A 27,716-nucleotide genomic window follows, 5' to 3' on the forward strand; every position below is an offset into this window, starting at 1 on the left:
TCGAAATAGCAGAGACTTGGGATGTAGCCTTGAGTGCAAGCCCCAGCTTGATCACTGCCTAGCTCTGGCCCATAACTTTTCCGAGCCTCAGTCTCTGCGCTATGAAATCCAGATGGCAGTAGCTACACCATGAAGCCAGGGTGACAGTGACACTAGATAATGAACGCACATAAAGTGCTTGGCACAGTGCCTGGCATGCAGATAGTGCTTTGCAAATGGTGGCTGTGGTTGTTAGAATGGTCCAGTGTTTGCCATGAGCCTGGAGCCCAGCTAGGCCCTGTGGGCAGCGTCCTTCTGACCCACACGGTTCCATGGGCCTTTCTAGAAAGCAGCGTTTGTGCTGGTGGACAGCTCAGCAGATAAGCTGCAGTCCCGCCTTCTCTCCCTCACTTCCCAGAGGAACCACTGACAGGAAAACCTGGCCCTGCTCTAGGCACCGAAAAAACAGAGTGTGGTGTCTTGTCAGAGTGAAGGTCGTGGTGCTAGGAATTGTGTGGATGGTCTTTATAGCTCACATAAAAGTGAACGTTGGAAATCTTTTCCAGGATGTGAATATTTCTGAACTTATGAAGAAATTAGATATCCTTGGCGATAACGGGGTAACTATGAGCGATCGGTTTCTGGTTTCGTGTTCTTGTTTTGATCTGGGTGTATTCTGTGTGACTTTTGTTTTGTTTTGTTTTTAATTTCTCTCTGGCGTGAGAGATCTAATAAGACAATGTAAGGCTTTTGTATGGCCGTGTTCCTGTGTGGGTGGCGGGGTCTGCATTTGTCAGAAGTGGGCCGTCCTTACAGCCTGTGAGTGACGAGGGGACAAAAAAGCATAAGATCTCATTACCCAGAAAGAAGGGGGATCACTCGTGAGGGCTGAAATCGGAAAGTGATGTTTTTGCCTTCCCAAAAGATTGGCTTGAACAAGGCCCTGATTCTCAGAGGCCAAGTGCCACTACATGAGATGTCCCCAAGCAGAGGTACAGGAGCTCCGCTACGTGACGTCTGCCTTGACTTGCTGGCCCCCGGTAGGGAGCGGGGGCTGATCCTGGGGGGCAGCTCAGAGAGGAGCGACTCAAGTTGCTGGTGCTGACGCTCTGCACGTGGACCTGGGATCCAGTGTAAAACGCCTTTGCCCGTTTTTGTGTTTTAGAATTTGAGAAATGAAGAACAGGTTGCAATAATCCAGGCTGGAACTGTGCTTGCCCTGTGTGAAAAGGTAGACCCGGTGGCATTTCTGTGCTCACGCCTTGTCCCACCTCTCAGCACCATACAAGACACTGTACATTGTGTGTGGCTTGGTTGGGGAGCATGCATTGGGTGGTGGGTGTCTGCATGTGCACATGCATGCCTTCTCGTGTGCCCAGGGAAGTCACGTGACCATTGTAGAAAACTCAGAGACAGCAGAAGGAAGGAAAAACCCACATTGAGGAAACATCTGTGTCATTGCCATATTTCCCCCTTTTTTTTGGCACCTGCCAGGTCCAGGGATCAAACCCTGGACCTTGGTGTTATCAACACCATGGTCTAACCAACTGAGCTAACCAGCCAGTCCCCTATTTTTTAAAACTTAATTGAAATCATACTTGATATCGAGTTTTTTTATCCTGCTTTATCAGCTTCCCTCATGCCTTTTAAAGTGGTTCACAGACATCTGTTTTAATGGCTCCGCGTCATCCCATCATATGGCTATTCCATGAGCTACGTAGTCATCCCTCAGCTGCTAGATATCTGGCGTTCCCACTTTTTTCTCTTTACCATCATGCAGTAATAAACGTCTTTACACATACATTTTATCTACATTTTTAAAAATGCACCTGTAGGATAGATTCTAGAAGTGGAATCATTGGGCCAAATGGTGAGGATGTTTGTAGAGGCTTTGGTGTTGTCAAAACGGTTTCCAGGAAATTGGCAGCGACCGCCCTTCTACCAGCAGCGATGCCACGTTGTTGACTTCATGCCCAACCTGGCATGTTGCCCCCGAGAACTCGGCCAATTTGATAGGTGGGAAACTATACGATGACCTGTTTTTAATTTTCATTTATTTGGGTGCTAGTGATAATGAGTTTTTTGACACGTATTATGTATTTTCTTCTCCTTCCTGATGCATTATAATTGCATTTCTTTGGAGGATTTTCCGTTGGGTTTGTTTGTTCATTCATTCATTCACTCATTCATTTATTCATTCAACAAGTATGTATTTGCTGTTATTGTTTTTCTTATTGACCTCTCTACTCACTTATTAAAGGTAACAACATTTGGACCTATTTTTAAAAAATACATTCTTGATTTGTTTGCATTTTATGTGGGTTAAGTTTTAGATATATCCTTTTTATGTAGTTCATAGATCTTTTCCTTTCAAAGCACATGAGCGAAACATTAAAATGCTATTTTTGTGATGATGAGGTCTTAATGATCTTAATTGGGATTCCTTCCAGAATCTTTAAAAAGGCATTTAAAAAAATATAGTTTTTTTCCCTGGGCATCTGTTCTTTCCCCTGTTCTCCCAATCAAGGGCACTAAATGTTGGTGACAGGCTTATGAAAAAGCCTTGCCCAAGGTCACACGGCTAGGAAGTGGTGACGCAGGATTGGAACAGCTTTCTCCTGTCCCCGTCACGTAACCTGGCTGAGTTTGCTTCCTCAGTGGATGATGGTGATTCACACCAAGCTGCTGTGGGCTGATCAGATGCAGGTAGTGACACCAGTGTTGGGCACACGGTACTCACTGAGAAAGCATCCCCTCCATCAGCAGAACACAGCATGGTGTCTAGCCTCCTACAACGGTGCTCCATATAGTGTTGTGTAAAGTGCCGATTAAAGGCTTGTGACAGTTTATTCAACATTCATTCCAACATTTACTGAGGAAGAGCCTGCAGGTGCCAAGTGCTGAGCACAGCCCCAGAGGATGTGGACATACTGCATCCACCTGTCCCCGCCTCAGCATCAGAGAGGTGTCCCCTGGCTGGGGTCTTGGCCCACCACTTGCCAACGCAGGGGTTTCAGCAGCTTAGTCACTAAATTTCTCTGAGCCACGAAACCAAGAGTCCTGGCGCTTTGCAGGGTGAGTGTCAGGACTCACGACGCCACATATTTAAGCAGGGCCAAGCATTGCTACCTGGTTAAATTAAGCACTGGGGGCCATGCTTGGTTCCTGGGGTGCTTGATCGATGCTGTGGCTGAGGTGAACGGGGAACAGGAAACTGCCAGTGATTCGGTGGCTGGCTCGTGGTGGGACTGGGCAGTGGGCGTTGGGGGCTGCTGCCTCTCCAATCCCCAGAGCTTCCTGGAGGGTCAGGGAAGCAGATTGCAGGAGGTTCACGGCCTCACTGAGAGCAGCTCTCTGCAAGGTGCTAAGTTCTCCCACCTGAGCCGTTTCTGCTATCTCCTCCCCACACCTGACAAAGAGCAGGTGTGCCAGGCCCCGCACACCCTCTCAGCATCTGTGCGAGGTCAGCATCTCCCTTAAAGCTGAGGACACAGGGCCTGTCTGCTTTGCTCCTTGCCATCCCCTGCTCACCTTTGCCAGCCCCAGGCCAGCTGCTGCCTGTCTGCTGCTGACCACCGGAACCTCGCCAGACTGGCCAGCCTGGTGCAGTGCTTTGTGCGCTAAATGCCAGTGAGCTGCGCTGGCCGCCCTAGCTGGCCAGCTGCTCCCAAATCCCGCAAGAGTGGGTGGGAGCAGGGGCCGGGCCTGGGGCTGAACATGGGCCCCGGACTCTGAGCCTGGTGCAGAAGTGCCCAGCTCCCCATTTGGGACAGTCCTTGGGAACCAGACTTAAGCCGGTCGGGTGTTTTCTCAGATCAGGCTCTGCCATTTGTCTGTGAATGAAGATCACGTACGTTAGGAGTTGCTGGATTTCTTCTCCCTGCCTGGAGAGAAGGCTGGTGTGAAGAACGCTCCTCAAGATGAAAAGTGGGCCATTGGGCAGGGTGGGAACTGGTCAGCTGAGTGGAACCCCTGGGAACGCTGGCAGGAGCCCTAGGGTGACTCTCAGTCCACTTTGCCCAGGGCTGAGGGGTGTCCTGGGATGTGGGAATTTCAGTGCTAAACAAGGGACAGTTGTGGGCAAACAGGGACAAGCTGTTCACCCTGGAGCTGAGAGGTACTGCAGAAAGGCTTGCAGAGGGGATCGGGGCCCTGCACTGTCACTGCCAGATGGGCTTGGTGATGGGCCTCAGTCCTTTCTCTGCCAAATAGCACTAGTTTAAAAAAAGGGTCATTCATTCAATAAAATTGTCATTCAATACTGGTATTTGAACAAATCAAAGTCAACTTCAGTCTTCTTTGGAAGGCGCAAAGCTGATTTCTTAGCGTGAGAGTGTAGTGCAACCCAAACCGTAAGGAATGTCACATGGTGATCTCGCTGTAAGTGGCACTTACCGCGGTGTGCGCCTTCCTCCCCTCACACCGTGGAAGCCCTGCTCGGTCTGTAGGCTGCAGGCAGACGAGCTGTCCCCATGGACAAGAGCAGGGGCCACATCTTGCTGACCTCGGCACGTGGCACGTGCCCTCCAGAGATGCTTAAATGTAAGACGTGTGAGGGTGTGTGGGTCATCAGCAGCCACACCTCTTCTCCCTCAAGTTCAAAGCTGATCAAGAAGTAGACATAGGACTCAGAAAGATGGAAATATTTAAAAATCCACATTCTTGCTGGTAACAATGCACTGGAGAATGAGGCCTAGGCCTGCAACCCCAGTAGAACTTCTAATTGTTGGCCCCACGTCAAAGCCTTGGGGCCCTCCCTGAAGGGAGAGGGGGGAGACTGGCCTGCCAGCCTTTGGGGGACCCGGGCCTTGCACCTGAGAGACAACCCCAGGTGGGCCCCTGCCCTGCAGTGGGCCACCCCAAAGAGGAGGCTTAGTTGCTCCCCAGCATCTCCTTGCCAGGCGGACTCACTTCTCTGCCCTGAGGCCCCTCCCTCCTGGGGCTGGAGTGGAGCACGGATGCGGAGTTTCTCCCAGGAGTGAGTGAGGCTCAGTAAATATCTGGCCAGACCCTTTGATAATAAATTCATGACCTCACCTGGCCCAGGATCCTCATGGCCAGCTTTCTCTGTCCTTGTGCTCTGCTCCCAGTTGCTGGAAAGGACTTGTCAAATTTTCTCTATAAATGCACTATATGCACATATGCATGTGTGTATATATCTGTGTATATATGTATATATACGAGGGTATTTCACAAAGTTCAAGGATTCATGCTTTTTAATTTTATTGTTCTATGAACTTTGTGAAGTACCCTCATGTATGTGTATGTATGTATATATAATGTATATTTAACCACAATAACAAAAAGCCTGACGTTGTCCTACAGAAACTATTCTGAGCAGCTTGTTGTAATGATTCAAAACTGGAATTGTTTTCCTGTTTTGGTTTTATTCATTTTATGACTGCTTGCAATAGGATATGAGAAATGAAACATTTTTTAATTCCTCATAGAAAATATGCTTACCTATGTCTGTGAAACTGCAATCCTCTCTTAACAATGTGTAAGGAAGTGCTCTGCTGGGTGCTGGCTGCTGCTAGCTCTGGAGCCCACGCTTGGAGCCAGGCTACCTATGACATTAGTGGGGAGCCTCTGTAGAGCTAGCATACACCCATGCCGGGCCTCCCCACCCACACATCCTCCTTCATTCAGGAGTTTATTAGGCACCAGCTGTGTGCCAGCCCTCGTGCTGGGCAAGGAAATCCGGCAGAGTCAGATGTGGTCCCCACCTTCACCTTCAGGGGCTAGTGGGGGAGGGAACAGACAACAGCATCTGTCAGGTGAGCACTGTGACAGCCATCCATGGACAGCTGACCTCATGGTCTCAGGAAGCAGGATGGGCTCCTGGAAGAGCTGAGGCTGGGGTTGGGGGAGGAAGGGATGCTCCAGGCAGAGTGACCAGCATGTGCAAAGGCCCTGTGGTGAAGGCGGGCTTGGTTGAGGAGCTAAAAGCAGTTCTGGATGACTAGGGCCCAGGTTGTGAGCAGGGAGGGGACAGTGCTGAGTGATGGGGCTGTGAGTGTCAAGGGGGGGCCCCCCCGCACCTGGCCAGGGCCTTGTCAGGAGCAAGGGGACGTCCTCGGAGGTCTCTGAGCAGAGCAGGGAAGTTCTGCGAGGGCGATGCATGTCTGTGAGAGAATATGCTGGGGGTGGGTGGGCAGGAAGGGATGTGGGGTGTGTGTGGAGGGTCAGATGTGAGCCTGGGAGCTGAGAGGGGGCCTGAGCTGGGGAGGGAGTGGGGTAGAGTGGGTGTGGGTTAAGAAACAGGAGGGGGTGGAGCCAATATGTCAGAAGTGGAGGTAGGAGGGAGCCAGGGAGGATTTCCCACCAGAGGGCCCTGGGAGGCTGGGGTGTGGCTGGGGTGCCTCGAGGCAGGGGAGGAGGAGCAGGTGCAGGGGTGGTGGTGTCAGCCTAGTTGGAGGAGACGTTTCTGAGTGAACAGAGAGGAGAGAGGAGAGTGTAGGGGAGGGTGGAACCCTGGGGGGAGGCCAAGGGCAAGGCCTGAGGGCGCCAAGATCATGGGTCGCAGCAGGGGATGGTGACCAGGGAGTCAGGAAGTGGGCGGGTCAGCAGGCAGGACCACAGGAGGGCAGACAGCAGGGTGATGCCCTGTCCGCATTAGCAATGAAGAGGCTGTAGGCACTCACTCCTGCGAGTTGTCAAACCCAGATGTCCCTCAGTGCCCGTGACAGCCTGTGATGAGGACTTCCCACCCTCTCTTGAGGTGGACTCACCGCACGCATACACCTGCCTCAGGGTTCACCCCCCAGCCAGACCTCTCAACCCTTACCTGCCCTTCAGGTACACGCCCACAAGTTCATGGCTTGTGTGAGGTCCCCTCAGCACCTGCACCCCACACCCTGGCGCTCACCTGCTCCCGCGTGCACGATCCCCCTCCTCTTGTCAGTCTGCTCACCATGGGGCGCCTGGCTGCTCAAACTCACCACGCTGGAGCGATGAGGGCAGTGGCTTTGGAGTCCTGCAGGCTGGGTTCGAAATCCCATTCCTCACCCGTGTGACCTTGGGCAAGTTACCTAACTCGGTGTTCCTGTAGTTACCTGCAAAATGGAGGAAATTCTGCCTACCCCCTGGGGTGGTCATGAGGGGGCCAGATAAGATCATGTGCGTGACCCATTCAGTACAGAGTGACACATACTCACATACTCAGCTGCAAAGCTCCCACACACACGCCAGCAGCCCACACGTCACTGGCCCCACGCTCCCACACCATGTCCATACCACTCACACCAGCCACCCCTGTGCATAGTGCTGGGACAGGCACGTGCAGCCACTTTCATTCACATGCACAGGTGTGTGTGATAGCCTTGCACCCATCCATCCCCGAGCAAACGTCTGTTGCTGATGAAGCCACAACATCTGCACAGATGAGGACATTCCAAATCCCCGGGCACTGGGTCTCACATTGCCGCCCTCCTGTCCTGCTGTTTTCTAGTGGCTGAAGCAAATAGAGGGAACCGAGGCGGCCCTGACCCAGAAGATGCTGGACCTGGAGAAGGAAAAGGTACAAGACTCGACTACCTGGGGAGGGGGAGTTTGAAAGAGTTCAGGTAATTGGCTTTTCAGGAAGGCTTTGCATGTATATTCAAATGTATTTATTTGCATGCATCTCTAAATTTTTTTGTACTTGTGGCTCTTCTAAATAATTATCATCCATTCTCTTACTCTTTCATTCAATCATTAGTTCACTTAAATGTTTTCAGAGCCTCTGTGGTGTCCCGGGCTCACAGGCCTGCAGGGTCATATGCTCATGAGGACATCAGGAGAGACACAGCTGTGACACAGAGGTGCATGGCCCAGCGGCTCTAAAGACACACAGATGGGGCTTGAATCTTTGCTGACCATGACAGCTTGGGAAACTGGACCTTAGTTTTCTCAATAAACTGGGGATTCCAATCTGCACCTCGTGGGGTTGTGGTTGTGGGGAGGAGAGATGTTGGATGCATAATCAGTTTTGTGCACTGTGTGGCACCCTACATACCTGGTGGTGGTGGTGGTGACATATGCCAAGGGACTGTTGGCATATGGGGGCTCGGGGGTGATTTTTTTCAAGCCTGGGGAGGTCAGAGAAGGCTTCCCAGGAGACCTGGTGTTTGACTCCTCAAAGACCAATTCAGGTTTTCCCAGTAGAGGTGTGATGAGAAGGAGGAAGGTAGCAGGGGTCACATATGGCCTGGAGGCACGTGTCGTCTGGGAAGAGCCCTGGGCTGCACAGAAGGCCTTGGTTTCTGCCCAGCTCTGCCTCTGTTGAACTGTGGCACCTAGGACCAGGCGCTCATCCTCTCCGGCCCTCTGTTTCCTCATCTATAGAGTGAAGCGGCTGCAGTAGATGACCTCTAACCCTGAGACCCTCAAATCAGTAATGGAAAGGGATTTGTGTTCTGGAGAGATCACGCTAGTGGGGACTTGGGGAGTGACCCTGGAGGTGGAGGAGAGGTGTGTGGCAGTGAGACTAATCAGGAGGTGTGTGACGCAGTCCAGGCAGGAAGACGAGCACATCTGAGAACTACTGAGACCATCTTCAGGGGCCACCAGCATGCATGTGGCAAGAGAAACCTAGAAGGACTCCTGTGATTTGGGCTTGGGAACCAGGTGCTAGGTGGAGTCTCTTCATCGAAGCCAGGCACCCAAGAGGAAGGGAACCTAGAGGAAGTCTTGACCAAGGTCCCCTTGGGCAGCTGGGCATGGCTGTTAAGGAAGCTGTGGGTCAGCGAGGCTCCCGCTGGGGGATTCTGCAGGGGTCACGTGGGGAAGACCGTCGAGTCCCTTCTCACCCAAGTGTCCTCAATCTGGGGAGACGTCCCTCTCTAGCAAAAGGTGGACAGGTTGGCTCTGAAGAGCCACACCGGTACCGACTCTTGCTCTGCCCCTGTCTCTGAAGGGCACCTCCCTCTCTTTCAGGACCTGTTCAGCAGGCAGAAGGGCTACCTGGAGGAGGAGCTGGACTACAGGAAGCAAGCCCTTGACCAGGCTTACCTGGTAGGACCAGAAGTGGGTTTGACACTTTGGCTTTTTAGACTCAACATTAGAGGCTGCTTTTTCCTTCGGGGCTGCAACTGTGTTTAGGGCGTTTGCCAGTGCCATGTGGGAGCAATAAAAATGCCATCTCCACGCTGAGACTTGGAGAGCCGTACAGATTGTCACTGTTTCCAAACCAATCATGACTTTCAAAACTACTCCAAGTCAACTCGATGGTTTCTTCAGACAAACTTATTAAATTCTAGAAATCATTTGAGATAAACAAGAAACTTTCTTATGTTTGTTTGTTAAATATTTATTATTACATATTTATTAAATATTTATTATTTTAATACATTTAGATAAATAAATAAAATTTAAATAAAATTTATTTTAATAAATGTAATAAATAATAATATTTAATATCTTAAATATTTATTATTACATAAAATCCCAAAGCAAGTTTTCCCATAATAGAAAGAGTGAGTTGGAGCCTGAGATTATCCGAGTGAGTGATAGTTGTATAGTCCTATGCCGTATTGTGTTCGGTCCGCAGAACAGGTTCTGGCTTCCTGGTGCTTAGAGTAAGATGGGATGGTGTCCCTGTGCATATGCCCTTACACTCAAAGCCGAGTGCTCCTGGCACTGAGAGGAATTCTCCCATGGGCTGGGCATGTTGAGTGAGATAATGGACATTTCAGGATGTCCCCACAGTAGAGAGAATTTGGAGTTCAATGCCACCCCCTGTGGGAAGAAGCTACTGTAGTATACAAAGTCTGGAGGCTGACAGGTTAGCAGCCTTATAATGTCAAGGTCATGGTTTTGGATCCCCATACTGGCCTGCTGCCAAAAAAAAAAAAAAAAAAAAGAAAAGTCTGGAGCAAATCTTTACCCAGATCATTTGTAGTTAAAATCATTTTACAGAATTGGTTTGCCCTTAAGAAATGCAGAATCAATAAGAGAAAAACAACTTTTAGATCTAGTTGCCATGAGAGGCTCCAGGAAGACAGAGAGCAGGTAGCCTGCGCGTGGCATGGATGGATGGGAGATTCTGGATGCGAGGGCTGGTTCCCCTCGCTGTGACCCTTGGCCTTTCCTGTCAAGGCTCTGGGGCTTGAATCCCGTGGACCCAGGGCAGGAGCCATAAAGATGTGGCATTTTCCTCTTAGTTCTTATTTCTGGGCACATGGTATCACAACGGTGTTGAGGGCAATGACAAATGAAAATACTGTCTTCTGCCCTCTGGTCCATCTCCTGCCCTCTATAATCTTTTTGGGTTTTCCTTGATTTCATCCAGTTGTGCTTCTTTTGTAAACACCCCTGAAGGACGTGCCGTCTCTGTCGTGTAGCACTGCCCTCCCTGGCATTTCCCATAAACTCTGAGGAATGCTGTTTCAGGAGACAGTACAGGAATTTATTACGCCCAAAAGGGGAGATGCAATAGAATAGGTTTGGAAAACTCTGAGGGGCTTCCTGGGTCCTTAATATGACAAAGGACAGGCCAAGACCCCAAGAGCAGTGTAAGCAAGCAGTTTGCCGAGATTATTGGATCATGAGACCCTTTTTTCAAGGGACATCTTGTAAAACTGGCATTTCCCGAACACACTTTGGAAAACCTTCCTTTGTCTAAGTGCCACCTGCAGGAAGGCCTGGAGGACCCTCAGAGAGCTGGTTCTGCAGGGGAGGCCCCCCTTCACATGCTGATCCTGCCACCAGGTAGAAGCTACATTCACACCCAAAGAATATTCCAGAGTCTGAAGTGGGCAGCATGCACCCAAAGGGGTTTCAGTCTCATGACTACACTGGCGTTCTGAGGCAGCACCAGATTAGCATGAGCAGTTGGGGAAGCAACACCCACCAAGCAGGTGGCAGGGCATGTGTCCGGGCTGCAGCAAGGGCAGCAGGTGCCGGGTGCAGGCCTGTGTTTGCTGAGGAGCCGAGTGAAGACTAAGCTGGGGATTTCAGAACTGGATGGTGGCTTCTGTCTGGAAGTGGGCAACGTGGAGTCTCCTAGCAGCTTGGCTGCTGAGTGGAAAGAGGGTACCCAGCAGGCACAGGAAAGCTCCCACTGCACGTGGAGCCCACATGGCGACCCCTGAACTCTACCAGTGGACAGACTCAGACCTTATTTCCCAGGGGCATCCGCTGGGGAGGGGGAGGAAGCGGAGGAGATAATGGCTGTGGGTTAAAATCTGCCCTGGCCTGGTGGGCCTGGGATCCCCCCAGGGAGATAGAACAACCAAAGCTGAATCCGGAGGAGGCCTGGAAAGCAGGCAGCCAGATGGTCACGGTCATGGAGGCCTGCCCAGTTAACTCTGCCTCAATGGCAGTTCCCAGTGCAACTGATTCTTCTATACCGTCTGTGGTTTCCTTGGAGAGAGGTATTAGCTCTTTAGTAAGGGATGTGGTAGCGATTTAGGGAGGCAGAAAAGGAGATAATGCTCTCTTTTGTTCCTAGATATCCCCATAAGGTAACTATATCTAAGTGTCTTGCTGTGATGTTGAAAAGTGACATCCTCTAATGATTAAAACTCTGAGCTTTCACAAGGATCCTCCAGTTGGCAACTAACGTCTCAGCTTTGCTAAGAAAGGGGGTCTGGCTTTTTTGGGGGGGGGGTGGGAGAAAGGGGCAGTTACGACATTGTCGCTATTTGTTTTGGGTTAAAGATGGAACTGTTAGCAGCTAAAAACCAGTGTGTGCCTACTGAGATGTATTTCCCATTGGCACCCAAGAAAAAAAGGGAGACTTGTTCCCAAAGTGAAGAGAGCGAATTGGTAGCCAAAGATAAAGTAAAAACCCATTGAATGAAACCTGTCTTTGAATCACACGTTATCAGGGGAGGTCACGATTATTTCTTCTTCTTGCCCTTGTCCCCGCTTGTACAGAAGAGGGGCGCCTTGGTTCAATGGAGTAAAACACGTTCACAGTAACGTGTGCACGGGGCTGGGGGACGGGGGCCTCCCTCCTTGCCTGCCCCATCCCTGCTTGCTGAGCAACTCAGCCCCTGCACGCCTCCCCTCCCCGACGGAGACCTCCGAGCTCCGCCTCCCTCAGCAGTAGCCTCCTAGCAGTCACTGCCCACTCCTCTGTGACTGACTGTCCACTGTCTGTGTGATTCGGGCCGCTCAGAAAATCCAGGAGCTGGAGGCCACACTGTACACCGCGCTGCAGCAGGAGCCAGGGCGCAGGGCTGGCACGGCGCTGAGCGAGGGCCAGCGGGAGGACCTGCAGGTGGCCGTGGAGAAGGTGCGCAGGCAGATCCTGAGGCAGAGCCGCGAACTGGACAGCCAGGTCCTGCGGGAGCGCATGGAGCTGCTGCAGCAGGCCCAGCAGGTAGGCGGCCGGCCGGCCACTGTGCTGCTCCTCCCTGCGTCCCTGGTGGGTGCGCTGCACCTCTGAGGGGCCCCGGGGTGTCCCGGGCATGCTCCGAGGAGAGCTGGCAGTGAAACAGGTTCTGGGAAGTGAAATGTCTTTTCTCCCAGACGCCCATCGTGACTGGCAGTCTTCCCTCCCCAAAGGTGGGCAGACGCGGGTGCTCGGGCATCCTGTGCATACCCTCCTGCTCTCATCACGCACTGACACACAACACCAGCCACAGCAGCACCCCCCGCAGCCCCACGTCCAGCACCTGAGTTCTGTTTCAAGTCACATGTTTGTAACCAGGAGGCATGGACCCAACAGTTTGCTCTTTTGTTGTATTTTGTGACGATGGCTACTTTGAGCATTGGACCCAGAAGCCGTGTTGGTTGTAACTCAGAAACCTCCATGTGTCCCAAGGTTTGGTGTCCTGTGTGAGTTTCATGGCTGCTGAGCACAGGGGGAACTGGGTTCTGAGGCTCCCGAATGGTGACAAAGGCAAAGCAGCACAGCAGCAGCAGGGGTGGCACTTGCTGGACACCCAACACCTGGTGGAAAGTGGCTCCCTGCACTGTGGTCCTTATCTCATAGCGCCCCTGTGTGTATAGGGGGCATTGTGATGTCCACTTTCCAGATGAGAAAACTGAGGCTTGGGGAAGTTAACTCTTGTGCCTGAAGGTCACACAGCTAGTGAGGAATCCTACCAGTGGGGCAGGATCTAGATTACCAGTGGGGAGGGATGTCACACAAAGAAAACAAAAAAGGGGTGGGGGGAGAGGGAGAGACAGATTGATTTTAAGGAATTGGCTCCGTAATCGTGGAGGCTTGACAAGTCCACAATCTGCAGGGCAGAGCGGCGGGCTGGAGAGAGTTGCAGTTTGTCTGGCAGCCACCTGCTGGCAAAATTCCCTCTTTCCCTGGGGAGATCAGTTTTCTCTTAAGGCCTCCAACTACAGTCATGTGCCACATAATGACATTTCAGCCAATGACAGACCACATATACAATGATGGTCTCATAAGAGTATAATGGAGCTGAAAAATTCCCATCACCCAATGATGTCATAGCTGTTGTGACATCATAATGCAACACACTACTCTCGTAGGAGCAATGGGCTACACCATTTAGGCTAGGTGTGCAGTAGGCTGTGCCATCTAGGTTTGTGTAAATGCACTCTGTGATGTTCACATAACGACAAAGTCCCCTAGCAACACATTTCTCAGAACACATTCCTGTCATTAGGTCACACATGACTTTAACTACATGAGGCCCACCCACATTATGGAGGGTCATCTGTTTTACTCAAAGTCTACTGATTTTGAAGTTTATTCTCATTTAACAAATGCCTTTACAGAAACATCTAGAATAATGTTTGACCAAATATCAGGGTACTGTGACCTAGCCAAGTTGACACATAAAATTAACCATCACCACCATCAAAGGGAAAGAGCATTCCAGGCAGCAGAACAGCTTACAGGAGCAAAGAGGTTGAAAATACAGATGCTAGGATTAACTGCCTGGCTTTGAACATTGGTTCTTTCATTTATTAGCTGTGTGGCCTTGGACAAATTGCTTAACCTCTCTGGGCCTCAGATTCCCCATGAGGATGATAAGGCCTACCTCATCGGGATGCTGTAAGACTTAGGTAATCATTACATGTAAAATGCTCTCAATAAGTGTAGGCTGCTGTTACTCTTGCTGAGTGTAGACTGTGAGTATATGTAGAAGAGTGGGGCCAGACGGGGAGTTAGGAGCTGGTGCTGGCTTGTATCCAATGCCCTGCACTGTGCCTCATTCGCACGATTTGCCACTGCTAGCACAGGGAATGAGGGAGTTGATTTTGTGTTCAGGAAATCCAGCTCAAAGCAAAACAACGTTTGTCCATGTGAAACAAAAGATTTATCATCCCACCTGAGGATTCCAGTATGGCATGTGCTGCTTAGGGGAGCCTGGGTCTGAAATCTATGATGGGCCAGTGAGCACACCCTGAAGGCACAGGGTAATGCCATGTTCAGCTGTGATTCCTGGCAAAGCCCCTGGTTGACCATGTTGAGAAACAAACCAGGACCTGGGGGATTAAAAATTGAAAAGGCAAAAAGTAAGCCATGGTGCTTCTCTGCTTGCTGGGCAGTTTAAGGACTAGGATCCCTTAAAGAAAAATAAAAAGCCATTTAAAATACAAGTGTTGTAGAGTGTGCAAAATCACACGGGGCAAGTCACTTCCTTTTACATTTCCCTTTGCCAGTCTATGTAGTAAATTGCTTGGAGAAGGTGGACTGGTAGATTAACCAGGGTTGGGATTTGCTTTTCATTTATCTTTGGATCATTTTCAAATTAGTTGTGAATTCTTCTGAAGGTAATTAGTAGACATCCCTTCCTCCCACTGAGTATTAAAACTGCCCTGACTTCACTTTTATTAAGATACACTGATATGCATATATAAGCCAACGTTAGTGGATTCATTCAACAATCCATTGCTCTTAGGCTTTAATGAGATAAGATATGCAAGTCAATTAGCCTGAGGCATGGTAGGTGTTCCATAAAAGGAAGACTCTCTTTATGTAATAACACGTGGATGTCAACATTGAGGTAGTGTTATGTCCAACCCCACTGCTCAAAGTGCAGTCCGTGGTCCAGCAGCCGTGGCAGGATGGCGGGAGCTGTTAGAAATGCAGCATCTTGATGGAAGTCCCTGGACTCCCGAGCTGGCATGGGGATGGGGGCAAGGGCCTCAGCCCCGACCCCTGACATCCAGAACCAGGTGAGTGAAGGAGCCTGTGGTGGGCAAGCCCCACCTCCGTTCCCCTCCCACTGCTCTGCAACATCTTAGAACTGTAGAAAAAATAAATAAATAAAATAATAATAATGATAAAAAGAAGGAAACGCAGCATCTCAGGCCCTGCCCCAGACCTACTGAATCAGATTCCACATTTAAGAAGAGCCCAGGTGATTTCTGTGCAACCCTTGACTTTTCCTGCCTCCGCTGCTTCATCTGTACTGTGGGGAGTTTTGAGCAGCTCCACCTCCAGGCACTGCCCGAGGGTCCTATGTCATCCTGCAGGTGAAAAAACTTGGCCAGATTCTCCCAATGTGGCACTAATGCCACGATGCCAGCCCTTGCTCCCTTCTCCTTGCCACATGTCATGTGTGTAATAGGCATGGGAGGCAGGAGCCCCCAGCCAGCATCTCAGTGCCTTTGTACAAGATGCACAGACTTAGTGCATCTGTTTTACTGATAGGATTAGTGCATCTGTTTTAATAGGATTTCCTGGAATTAGGTTATCCAGGTATGATTCCTGGGCAGAGGGGGAATCTTCCTTACAGCAGGCCGGGGATGACATGATGCTGGTGAAAAGGAGATTGTGCTGCTTCCTGCTTTCATTCAACAACTATGCATTGAGCTTTTCATTCAACAACTATGCGTTGAGCACCGACCATGTGCCAGGCATCTTCTGGCCATTGGGAATGGAGAAGTGAGCGAAGTCTCCGCTTTCCTGGAGAGTGTGTTCGTACATTCTAGTGAGGGGAAGACAAGCCATCCACAAATAAATGTCAAGGATGTCAGAAGGGGGTAAAGGCTGCAAGGGTGCAGGCAGGTGAGCCGTTCATCTATGCATGTGGCAGAGAGAACAGCAAGTACCCCGGCCCCGAGTGGGGAGCAGGTGAACTGCACTTGAGGAAATGCCATACGTTTTTTAACACCCATAACTTTTGAAAGTAGTACCACCAGGTATACGGGATTTTTCAGAGAAACCTTCAACCTGAACTGATAATTGTAATGAGCATCATTAAACACCAGTTTGTAGAGGGAGCCATACTTTTTAAAGCCCTTGACTCCCTAATTAAGTCTTCAACATGGTTTAACAGATGGAGAAATGACCCCAAAGGCCAGAAGAGCTTGATGAAGTCAACTGGCCAGCAAGCAGTGGCCCTTCCACACAGGCCAGCTTGAGTGCATGTCCTGTGCCCAGGTGCCCCTGAGGGCTTGCTGTTCATGTCTGCAATTGTTCGACTGCTATAATTTGACAGAGTCTTCATAAATCTGGGATTTTCACAAGAGTGTTGCAAAAACCCACACCTTTTTTCCCAAAAGGGATTAGGGGCCTGAGAATTTCAAACGTGCATTACAGTGATTTTTTTTTCCCTCCAGGAACATAAACAAATACTGTTTTACAGTTGTATGTGGAAAGCTGTGATGCAGTGTTAGGAGCACCGGCTCTTGGATCAGACAAATTTGGGTTCAGATCCTACCCCTGTTTGAGGCATCACCTTACCGGGCAAGTGCTCTACGCAAGTGTTCAAGCACGTGCCAAAGGGGACAGCGTGCCTGCCGTTAAGAGCTCATGTCCTGGTGATTATAAACAAAGAAGCAAAATAACATCCACATGTCAAGATAGCCAATGGCCGGGCTGGGGATGTTTTGGTGAGGGAGCCGGGGAGGGCTCTTCTGCAAAGGGGATGTTAACACTGACCCCTGAATCGCGGGGAGGAGCCGGGCCCTACTAACCTCCTCCAAGTCTTCCTGTCATTCTTGGCATAAAATCGAGACTTCTCATCTGGTCTGTGGTCTGGCCTGTGCGCCCCGGACTCCCTTGGCCCAGTCTTGGCACCTGCTGAGCACGTGTTGAATGAACGAATGTTAGGGACTGTCATCAGTACAAAGGTGATGTAGTATAGAGCAGAGGCTGTGCTGTGTCTGAAAGGCCAAGTGCAGCAAACACTAGCTGACGTTTATTGAGTGCTTTCTTTGTGACAGATACTCTTCTGAGCAATTTGGATAAAGTCTCCACTGACCCCAGCACTCTTGAGATGTATACTCTGACTGTCCCATTCTACAGATGAGGAAACTGAGGCTCACAGAGGTGAAGTCACTTGCCTCAGGTTACCCTGCAAGTGGGGGTAGGATTTGAACCCAGACCTGTCTGACCCAAGTGCCGGTGCCTGAGCTGCCCGCACAGCTTCCCTCCATCTGCTCAGGGCTGGCTCCGCTGCCCTCAGGGTTCAGTCCTTCCGCACAGCCCAGTTTAACCAGCTGCTCCCCTGGTTATTTTTATTCCTAGCTCTTTTCAGACCTGATATTTGTTGACTGTCTCCTCCAGCTAGAATATAAGTTCTATGAGGGCAGGTACCTTGTTCCCTGCTGTGTCCCTAGAGCAGGGCTTGGTACAAACAGCACAACACGACATGACATGACACAGCATAGCACAATATAACATAACACTGCACAACATGACATAACATAGCATGACAAGACATAGCATGACATGACATGACACAGCACAACATGACACAACATAACACTGCACAACGTGACATAACACAACATGACAAGACATAGCATGACATGACATGACACAGCACAACATGACACAACATAACACTGTACAACGTGACATAACAGCATGACAAGACATAGCATGACATGACATGACACAGCACAACATGACACAACATAACACTGCACAACGTGACATAACACAACATGATAAGATGCAGCATGACATGACATAGCACAACACCATATAACATAACACTGCATAACATGACATAACACGACATGACAAGACACAACATGACACAACACATGATATAACACATAACAAGACACAGCATGACATGACACAGCACAGTACGACACAACATAGCACTGCACAACATGACATAACACAAGACATGACACAACACAGCACAACATGACACAGTGTAACACTGCATAACATGACATAACATGACACAACATGACACAACACAGCATATGACACAATATGACACAAGACAACATGACAACATAACAGCACAGCATGAGATGACATGACAAGACACAACATGACAGCACAATACAACACTATACAACACAACATAACATGATACAACTTGACATAGCACAAGACAGCACAACACAATATGACACAAAACAACGTGACAACATAACACTGTACATAACATGACACAACACAACATAACACTGTACAACACAACACGACACAACATGACACAGCAGATGACATAACATGACATGACAAGACACAACATGACACAGCAGAATGACACAGCACAACATGACACAACACAGCACAATACAACACAACCAGGAGCTCTGGCAACACTCATGCCATCTCTGATCTGGACCCGAGCACTGCTGCATGCTCTGGACTGGACGGACAGACACTCTGCAGTTTGCCATGGACCTCACTGTTCCATGTGCCTCACTCTGGCCCACAGAATGTGGCGATGTCACCTGCCAGGCCCCTGCTGGCATTGAGCTTCCAAGCCCTGTTAATGAAGGGGGAAAGAGAATGCAAAGAATCCATTAGCTGATGGCACCTTTCCCAACAGAATGATTCTGCACTTTTGCAAAATGTTCTGCCTGAGTGCAGGTTGGAGTGGAGCCATTGGCGTAAATTCGCCTACATCTATCCCTCTCTGAGGTTTTCAGTGACGTTTATTTCCTAGCACCAACTAGCCTGCAGTGACATCTGCTGGGACAATGCACAGTTGCAGTATGCTCCCCAGTATCTCTCTCCCTGCAGAAACCTTCCTAACACACAGACTACCCCATCAGCACTCCTCCCCAAAGACCCTCACTGGCTCCCCAGTGCCCAGAGGATAAAGTCCCCTCCCCAACCCCTGCTGACCTCTACGACTGCACCGTCCGCCTCTCTGATGAGATTTCCTGCTGAACCTTGTGCCATTTCATTTTGTTTTGTTTTTCATTTTTCTAATGTCTATTTACTAAGCACTGTTTCCAGGTGCTGGGGCACAGCAGTGACCAAAGCAGTCTTTGCCCTCAAAAAACTTATACCCACCTCAGGGAGACAGAACAGTGCAGGCATACAGTAGGCACTCAATAAATGTTGGTCGAATGAAACTCACACCAGTCCTATGAGGACAGATCATTGATGTGATTTCACAGGTGAGGAGAGTGAGGCTCAGAGAGGGTAGGTAACTCGTCCAAGGTCACACAGCCAGGAAGTAGCATAGCTGGGATGTGACTTCAGGTCATCAGATTGAAAACCTCTTAACCACTGCCCTCTCAGGCCCCCCACACCCCTGATGAGAGCCTGACCCTGATTATTACCCAAGTGTGAAATGTCAGGGAAGACTAGAATAAGAGCCAGCTTCTCAGCTGACTTTTAAAGCACAGAAGTTGTTCCTGGGGGATCTTTGCAAGTCCTCTGAAAACTGTAAAGCCTGGCACTGTAGATTACAACACATTATCCCGCGGATCTTCCTTTCACTCTCAGAGTCACGGGGTCACATTCAGATATTACAGTATTGGGGTTCAGGCATAGAGATATTATGTAACAACACCAAAGTCCAACAGCTGGTACATTTGGGGCCCAGGATCTCAGCCAGGGTCTAGCTGAGTTCTCTGCCCATTCTCAGATGCTCCTCTGCCTCCCTGCTGTGCCAGGGGATTGCTGGGACACTGTTATTCTTGTCAGACTGAGGCCACAGTTTCCCTCGGGTGGAGGAGGATTAGCACAGTGCCTCTTTCCTAATAATTTATGGAGTATTTACTGTGTGCCAAGCTCTGCTCTCAACACTTGGCACAGATTCACTCCTTAAATCCTTGGACGTGGGCAACACCATTGTCCCCCGTTCACACGTAAGAACACCAGGGCTCAGTGAGGTTGAGTAACTCGCCCAGGGTCACATATCCCAGAGATTAGTACCTTTTATCTCTTCTTCATGCCAATTCGTTCTGTTTTGCTGTCATATGATCTTTCTAAATCGAAAATTCCTCATTTCCCTGCTTAAAACCCTTCACTGGCTCCCCACGACAGCCCCAAATCCGCTGTCTCCTCATCGGGACATTTCAGACCCTCTGAGCTCTGCCCCCCACCTTCCTCCTGCAGGTGCCTTGGCTCTCTGCACACGCTGGGCCCTGTGTCTGGAATTCTTTTCTCCTCTGGGCATCTGGCAAAGGATTGCAGGTCCCCAGCTGGGTCCAAAGCCTCCTCCGGGCCCCTTCAGCCGCAGCTCAGCCCCTCACCCACTCACACCTCTCAAGTGCAACCTTAGTCCCCTGAGCTCCCCTGTAAAATAGCACCCCCGTCCCCATCCTCCCCACCCCACCCCTTGATGACGTTTTTATTCGTCTGATGTGCTGTCTATTTATTTGGGTACTGTTGTTGTCCAAACCCGGATTGGACAATAAGCTTCTCCAGGGCAGGGACTTTGTCTTTCTCCCGGGATGAAACAGGCCCTGGCACACCGAGCAGTAGTTGCTGGGAGAATGAACATGCCTACAGCGGTGATTCTCACAGTGCGGCCTGGACCAGCAGCACCTGCATCACCCGGCCACCTGCTGCAAAGGCACCTTCACCGGCCCCTCCCAGACCTACTGAGTCAGAAACTCCGGGGGTGGGGCCTGGCAGTCTGCGCTAAGCAAGCCTCCAGGGGGTGCTGACACAGTTCGAGAATCATTGCTCCACGGAGCATGCAGAAGGTTTCCCTGGGCCTGAATTGCCCACCTGCAGCCTTCCACCTCTCTCAGTGCATGAGGTCTCCATCCATGTTCCAGGCTGACATGGGGCTTCAGGCAGCTGGCAGTTGCCTGGGGTGCCAGCCCTTATGGGTCAGGAGCCCTATTGGGCATGTGACAAACTGTAGAACGCTGTATTCACCAGACTCCCCCTGGCTGGGATGCTGTGTGGGATTGGAAGGAATGTATTGATAAACCACCCTGAGAGGGGAGGAGGGCGTCCCAAGGAGAATTTGGCAGGTGCAGTTCCAAGTGGGGTGCCCAACTCTCCTGGCATGCGTGGGACTGGGGGGTTTACTGAGACTCGGGACTTTCAGTGTTAAATCCAGGAATGTCCCAGGCACACTGGGAAGGTTGGTCATCCTAGTGCCTAGTACTGAGTGTGGGCGGATGCTGCAGTGGTGGCTGTCACCAGCACCCACCTCCTCTGGCCTTCTCCCCTACACCCCAGCTCCCAGCCTCCAGCTTAATGAATCTTGGATGAATACGTGATTTGGTGTCACATCACATGCACAATCTTTATTAGCCTGCCAAAGGCACATGTTTTGGTTCAGTCTTGATGTTTATATTTTTAAAAGATCCTGTCTTAAGAATGCACATTGTGTTAATAATTCTATTTCCACAAACTTCAAGAACAGGCAAAATGCATCTTTAGTGACAGTAGTCAGAACAGAGTTCTTTTGGGGGGCGTTGACTAGAGGGGGCACAGGGCCTCCTGTGGTGCTGGAGACGTCCTCTGTCCTGATTTGGGTGGTGGCAGTGCAGGTGTGTGAACACATAAGAGTTCATCAAGCTGCCCCTTAGCATCTGTGTCCTTCACGCTGCCATGCTGGACCACAAGAATGTACAAAGAGTAGGGCTTTAGACCAGGAAAATCTGCTTTTCCGTTTTAAAAAAATTTATTTATTTTTAATTGGCACATATTGATTGCACATGTGTATGGGATACAGCATTATATTTCAATACATGGATACAATGTGTGATTAGCTTTTCTATCATTCTTTGTCATTTCTTTTGATGAGAGTATTTGAGCTCCTCTCTTCTAGCCATTTAAGAACATATGATAGACTATTGTTAACGACAGTTGCCTAGGACTATAGACCACTAGAACTTTTCGTCCTATCCAGCTGTGAATTTGTATCTGTGAACCAACCTCTCCTGATGCCCCCTCCCCTGCCCAGTCCCTAGTAACCACGATTCTGCTGTCTACCTCTGTAAGCTCAGCGGTTTGAGCTCCCGCACATGAGTGAGAGCGTGCGGCATCCATCTTCACGTGCCTGCCTGTTTCACTTAACATAGTGTCTTCCGGGCTCCTCCCTGTTGTCACAAATGACAGGATTTCATGTTTTTTTTTATGGCTGAGTAGTATTCTGTTGTGCACGTATACCACATTTCCTTTATCCGTTTGTCTGTCGATGCACACGAGGTTGATTCCATGTTACTTTTCCTGATACATAACCTGATGTGTTTCAGCGAATTCGAGAACTGGAGGATAAACTTGAGCTTCAGAAGCGGCTCCTGAAGGAACTGGAGGAAAAGGTAGGCCGCTGGAGCTGGGCCGTCCACTGGGCTTCTTTCTGTGAGACAGTAGCGTGGCATCTTTTATTTTCCTGCCAGTTCCATAATGTCCAAAGAAGGCTCTGTCCCCAGGGCTCCCTTCTCTGTCCCCCTCCCCCAAAATCAGCACCTCCAAAAAATCAGTACCTCCTTCAAATACCTTTCTAGTAAAGGCACTCCCTTCTCAATGGCTGTCAAGAATCCTGCAGTCCTGGGCCAACTCTGTGTGTGTGTGTGTGTGTGTGTGTCTTTTTTTTCATAAAAGCCCCCCCCCCAATCCCTCCGATGCCACCTCATGAGGAAGGATGAGGAGACCTTCTTTTTCAGGAGATAAGCCAGGTTAGACGGGGACTGGGCCAGTGACGTCTCCCCGGCCATGGGCATGGGTTATCTCCTATGGACTCATTCATTTTAAATGACTTGTGCATGCCAAAAGTCAGTTGTGTGTTCCTGGAAGACACTGTCTGTCCCCTCCCAGAAGGAAGGGAGACTGGCCTCTCACTGGCCTGTTGGGTGTTTTCACCTTGCCCTGTTTATCTCTGTCCAGTGGTGACCACTGTGTGGGTAAGGACACTGGGGCTGAGCTAGATCAGGACGTGTCCTGGTCCCACAGTGAGGAAGGACAGCTGGGGTCTCCATGGCTGTCAGCTGTCCCACTGTGCCCTGTCCCCCACCAGCTGCTGCTCTGGGCACACAGATGAGCCTTGTTTGGGACCGTATGTGCACAGCAGCTTTATTGTGTCATTTGCCCCTTCCTGTACATCTGACTGGTGGCCGTGAATTCCTTGAGGACAGGGACCAAGTGTGGGGACAAGGTGCAGGGCTTCTGAGCCTGTCTGGGTGGCTCAGTCAGGCCTCTGTACTCAAGGAGTCTGAATCTTCAAAGGGAGATGTGGAGTCAGCCGGGGAAGAAGAGGAAGAAAAGATGTTTCTGGGCTTCAAGTGTCTGAGGCCAGTCTTTTTCTTTTTTTTGGTGGCTGGCCAGTATGGGGATCTGAACCCTTGACCTTGGTGTTATAACACTGAGCTTTAACCAATGAGGTCCATCTTGTGAGAGAGAAACCTGACTCATTCCAGGGACAAACCAGGGCTGAAGTCACTGGGAGTCACCAGAAGTCTCTGGAAGTCAGATTTCAGGGCTGTCCAAAAATGGGATGACCCTGCCTGTCCTTAGAGAATCAGACACATCGTGCTGTGAGAGACAGGACAGCCCCTAAGAGTGCACATTGGCATTAGATGCTTCCTCTCCTTTCTCTCCCAAGAGTGGGCTTTCATGTGGGTTATTTTATTTTATTTTATTTTTTGGTGGCTTAAAGCAACATATTTATTCTGCGGCAGTTCTGGAGGTCAGAAATCCAAAATCAGTTTCACTGGTCTAGAATCAGGGTGTGGGTTGCACTCCCTCCAGGGGTCTGGGGGAGAATCTATCCCCTTGCCTTTTCTGGCTTCTAGAGCCACTACATCCCTGCAATCCTTGGCTTGGGGTCCCCTTTCTCCATCTTCAAAGCCAGCAGTGTGGCACCTTCAAGTCTCTCTGCTGAGGTCCTGTCAGTCTGCTTTCAGAATACCTGAGACTGGGTAATTTATGAAGAACAGAAATGTGTTTGGCTCATGGTTCTAGAGCTGGGAGGTCCTAGGTTGAAGGGCTGCATTTGGTGAGGACCTTCTTGCTGCGTCATCTGGTGGCAGAAAGCAGAAGGGCAAGACCGCACGTGTGAGAGAGCATGAGAGGAAGGGGCTGAATGCATCCCTTTGTCAGGAATCCACTCCTGTGATAACACCATTAATTCATTCTAATCACCTCGTAAAAGTCTTATCCTTTCGCTCTCAACGCTATTGCATTGGGGATTAAGTTTCCAACGCATGAACTGTGGGGGACACAGTCAAACCACAGCAGGTCCTCACATCACCTTCTCACTTCCCTTCAGTTACATCTCCCTCGGCGTTCCTCTTCTAGAGACACTCATGATTACATTTAGGGCCTACTGAGGAAAGCCAGGATAATTTCCCCATCTCAAGGTGATTAACTTAATCACATCTGTCAAGTCCCTTTTGCCACATAAGGCTACGTTCACAGGTTCCAGGGATTAGGAGCTGGATATCTTTGGGGGCCATTGTTTAGCCTTCCATGGGTACAGAAGTGTATGTCTTCTGGAATAGCTATCTATTGCTGTGTGTAAGAAATTATCCCCAAATTTAGCAGCTCAAAACAATTAACATTTTTTATCTTGTACAATTTCTGTGGCTCAGACACTTTGGAGTAGCTGAGCTGGGTGGCTCTGGCTCAGGTCTTTCATGCTGTTTTAGTCAAGCCGACAGTCAGGGCTGCAGTCATCTGAAGCCTTGACTGGGCTGGACAGTCCATGCCAAAGCACCTCCCTCACAAGGCAATGGGCAGGAGGCCTCAGGTCCTCATATGTGAGCTTCTCCATAGGCTGCTCGAGAGTCCTCACGACATGCCAATGCTGGTTAAATCACCTTCCATCCGCAGTCTCTGCCTGAGCCTCGGGGCCCCGCTGGGCTGCATAACCGGCAGTGTCCTCAGGGCAGCAGGAGTCCAGCTGGAGGTCTGTGTGGACCAGGGCTGGGCTCTCCTCCCAGTTCCCTGGGTGTCCTCTTTAGAATCGCAGTTTAAGCTGATTCTTAGATTTCCCATCTGCCAGATGCCTGCTCCCTCTCAACCACCCAGGGCTATTTTGAGAACCCAAGGGGACCTCAAGTATTCAATTTAAGAATTTCGTGGGGGATAAACTGGCTTTGCAGACACATATGTCTGGGCTCCACTCTGGCTTTGCCCAGGGTGGGCCCTGAGATCCCAGGGGATTTATGCCTCTGCTCTAGGCCTCTGTGTTCCCATCTGCTGCTGGAATGACACTCTGTTCCCCAGGGAGGTTGTAAGGGTTAAATTAGATCGAGGATGTGAAAGTTCTTAGCCCAAGGCCCATACAAGGTAGGTGGGCCACCAGCGCTATCTTTCCATCTGCCAGGTAGCTTCATGACTTTTGTTGGCAAAATGGGTCACAGAGCCAGATATGACAGAAGAAAGCCTTGAGACATGGTTACAATTGTTCTTGCTGATTAAAATTTCAAAAATCAGGTGGGATGGGCACTGGCTGCATCCTCAGTATGAAGAATACCAGGGAAATGTTTGAATCGTCTTTCTGGTTCTTTTGGTTAAAACTCTTTTTCTCGAAGCAAATGTTGGTGGACAGGTCTGCCTGCTTTTGTCACAGAAGGGCGTTACAAAGGCTAGTGCGTGGAGTGGGAGAGCCTGGCCAGGATGGGCACCTGGTCATGCCTGTAGCACCAGGGACATCCCAGGACGCCTGCATGTCTCCTTCATTTCCTCATGGGCACTGGCCCGTAGTGGTGGAAAGTGATGCCAGCAACCAATATCAGTGGCCAGAAAATCTTTCCTGCCATTGCCCCCCTGGGTGGTCTTGCAAACCCTTTCCCCTCTCTGGGCCTCAGTTTCCTCATGTAGAAAATGAAGCGCTGGGTGATTCAAAAGTCCCTTCTAGCTCTACCTTCCAATGACTCTAAAACTTGTTTAGAAGTTGGTGGCTTTGTGTTTGGGCTTTACTTTTTCAATAAACAATATTAGGGAGATATTACCTTGTTTTAGGGAGAAAAAAAAAGCAAAACAAGAATTATTTCAAAAGCCCCAGGGGATGTTCAGATACGTTTCACCTCCTGACTAGCCAATCTATGGGAAAAAAGCAAGTCACAAATAGGTTAAAGAAAAAAAATTCTACTTTCAAACAGACCTGTATAATTTTTCCTTCCTTTAAGGCCATTTTTTTTCCTGCTGTTTTTTCTTTTTAAAGTAGGCTAATCAAATGGCACAAAAGCTTTTCAATAAGTTGATCTCTTGGAAGAAAGAACCCAGGCAGGGATGGGGGGAGGGGTTCTGTTTGTCTGCAAGGTGGACTGGGTGACCTTGAGAGGACTCTGTGCTGACCTTGGTGTGCAAGTCATGCCCTGGTGTCTTGGTGGGAGCCACCAGCCATGACCATTGGAGGGGCCTTTCCCTGTTGTTTCTGTCCTGCTCGAGTTCTCCAACAAAACCACATCTCCATACCAAAAAGTCCTGGACCCTGGTGTAAATCTCCCCTGCCCGAGCTAGCCAGACGTTTGGGGAGCGCGTAGGCATGACCCTCCCCAGGCATGAATCACCATAGGGTGGGCTTCCCGGGTGAAACCCGTTCCTGAAGCCTGTTCACTTCCCGTGTCTCTTTCCGGACCCAACCCCAGTGACATAGGTCTTGTAAAATGCTGTCATTGAATTCCATACTACATATCTTACATCTTTCTCCTTTTCTTTTCTTTTCTTTTCCTCATTTTCTTTTGGTCTTATTTTATAGTTTTTGTTCCTTTTTTTGTTTTTCTCACTAGCATTCATTCTGTGGCCTTGATGACTTCCGTGAGCCAAGAACTCGGGTTGGTATCCTTTCCTTGTCACTGATAAAAATGATTTTCTTACAAAAAGGAGGATTCCTCCCCCTCTCTGACATTCCTTGAGAGATGAAGCACCGTGGAAGGTGGTCTTGGGGTGGGCTCCTCAGCATTCTGTCTCATTGGGTCCAGGTCATCCTGGGGCTACTGGCAAGTTCCACCCCAGGAGGAAGATCAGGAAAGCTCATTGTGAATAAGAAACTCCCCTGTGGGGTTTCTAACCACAAAGGGGATTTCTGTTTAATTCCAAAGTTTCTTTCCAGTTTGGCTTCAGTTCCTGGTGCTCTCTACTGCCTTGTGGATCGGTAAATCCTCTGTAGGGTCCAGAGCGAGGGGGCTTTCAGGGTCAGGGGTCTGCAGGGGCAGGAGGTTGACGGGCAAGTGGTTCCTGAGGCCAGAGCATAACCAGTGTGCACAATGCCTAGGGAGCCAGTGTAAAAAGCATTCAGCTCCCTACTCCCACCCATCCCTCTGTCCTTGGCCCTCACACCTGGTTTTGATGCCTGTGCCATGCTCAAGGACCTCCAGAATGAAGCCATCCTGGCAGCTGGTCCTGCCCTGACCACTAGACCAATGTGTCCCCAGGACCCTGAGCTCCTGCTTCGGCACCTAGACCCTTCTATATCCTCCCTGTTCTGAGCAACAATTTCAGGGCTGGGGTCTGCCAGGACCCCTAGGCTCTAGAGTTCTGCCCTGAATCCAGCCTAGGATCAGGTCCCTAAGCTCTAGAGCTTTCCCCAATGCCTGCTAGCTGCCTGGATACCCTGGGCTGAGCTGGGCTCCTGCCCCATGTTCTCATGAGGCTGGCCCCTGCCCACACAGGCTTTGGTCTGGTACCTTCTGTACCCCAGTGCCTGGGACAGTGCTGGGCACATGGTATATATTCATTCAGTGTTTGTGGAATGAAC

The 27,716-nt window shown here is 49.9% G+C and overlaps 1 protein-coding gene across 1 annotated transcript in view; it reads left to right on the forward strand.

The window, feature by feature from the left end:
• Positions 1 to 26,768, forward strand: part of JAKMIP1 (janus kinase and microtubule interacting protein 1) — a 76,073-nt gene extending 49,305 nt beyond the window's left edge. Inside the window, exons 14-20 of the mRNA XM_063107587.1 lie at positions 546 to 599; positions 1,145 to 1,210; positions 7,430 to 7,498; positions 8,896 to 8,973; positions 12,083 to 12,286; positions 22,270 to 22,335; positions 26,718 to 26,768. Of these exons, the coding sequence (XP_062963657.1) occupies positions 546 to 599; positions 1,145 to 1,210; positions 7,430 to 7,498; positions 8,896 to 8,973; positions 12,083 to 12,286; positions 22,270 to 22,335; positions 26,718 to 26,768 (588 nt within the window). The remainder of the gene's footprint in view (positions 1 to 545; positions 600 to 1,144; positions 1,211 to 7,429; positions 7,499 to 8,895; positions 8,974 to 12,082; positions 12,287 to 22,269; positions 22,336 to 26,717) is intronic.
• Positions 26,769 to 27,716: the final 948 nt, after the last annotated feature.

This window comes from Cynocephalus volans, chromosome 9 (assembly GCF_027409185.1).
Source record: "Cynocephalus volans isolate mCynVol1 chromosome 9, mCynVol1.pri, whole genome shotgun sequence".
Lineage (NCBI taxonomy): Eukaryota > Metazoa > Chordata > Mammalia > Dermoptera > Cynocephalidae > Cynocephalus > Cynocephalus volans.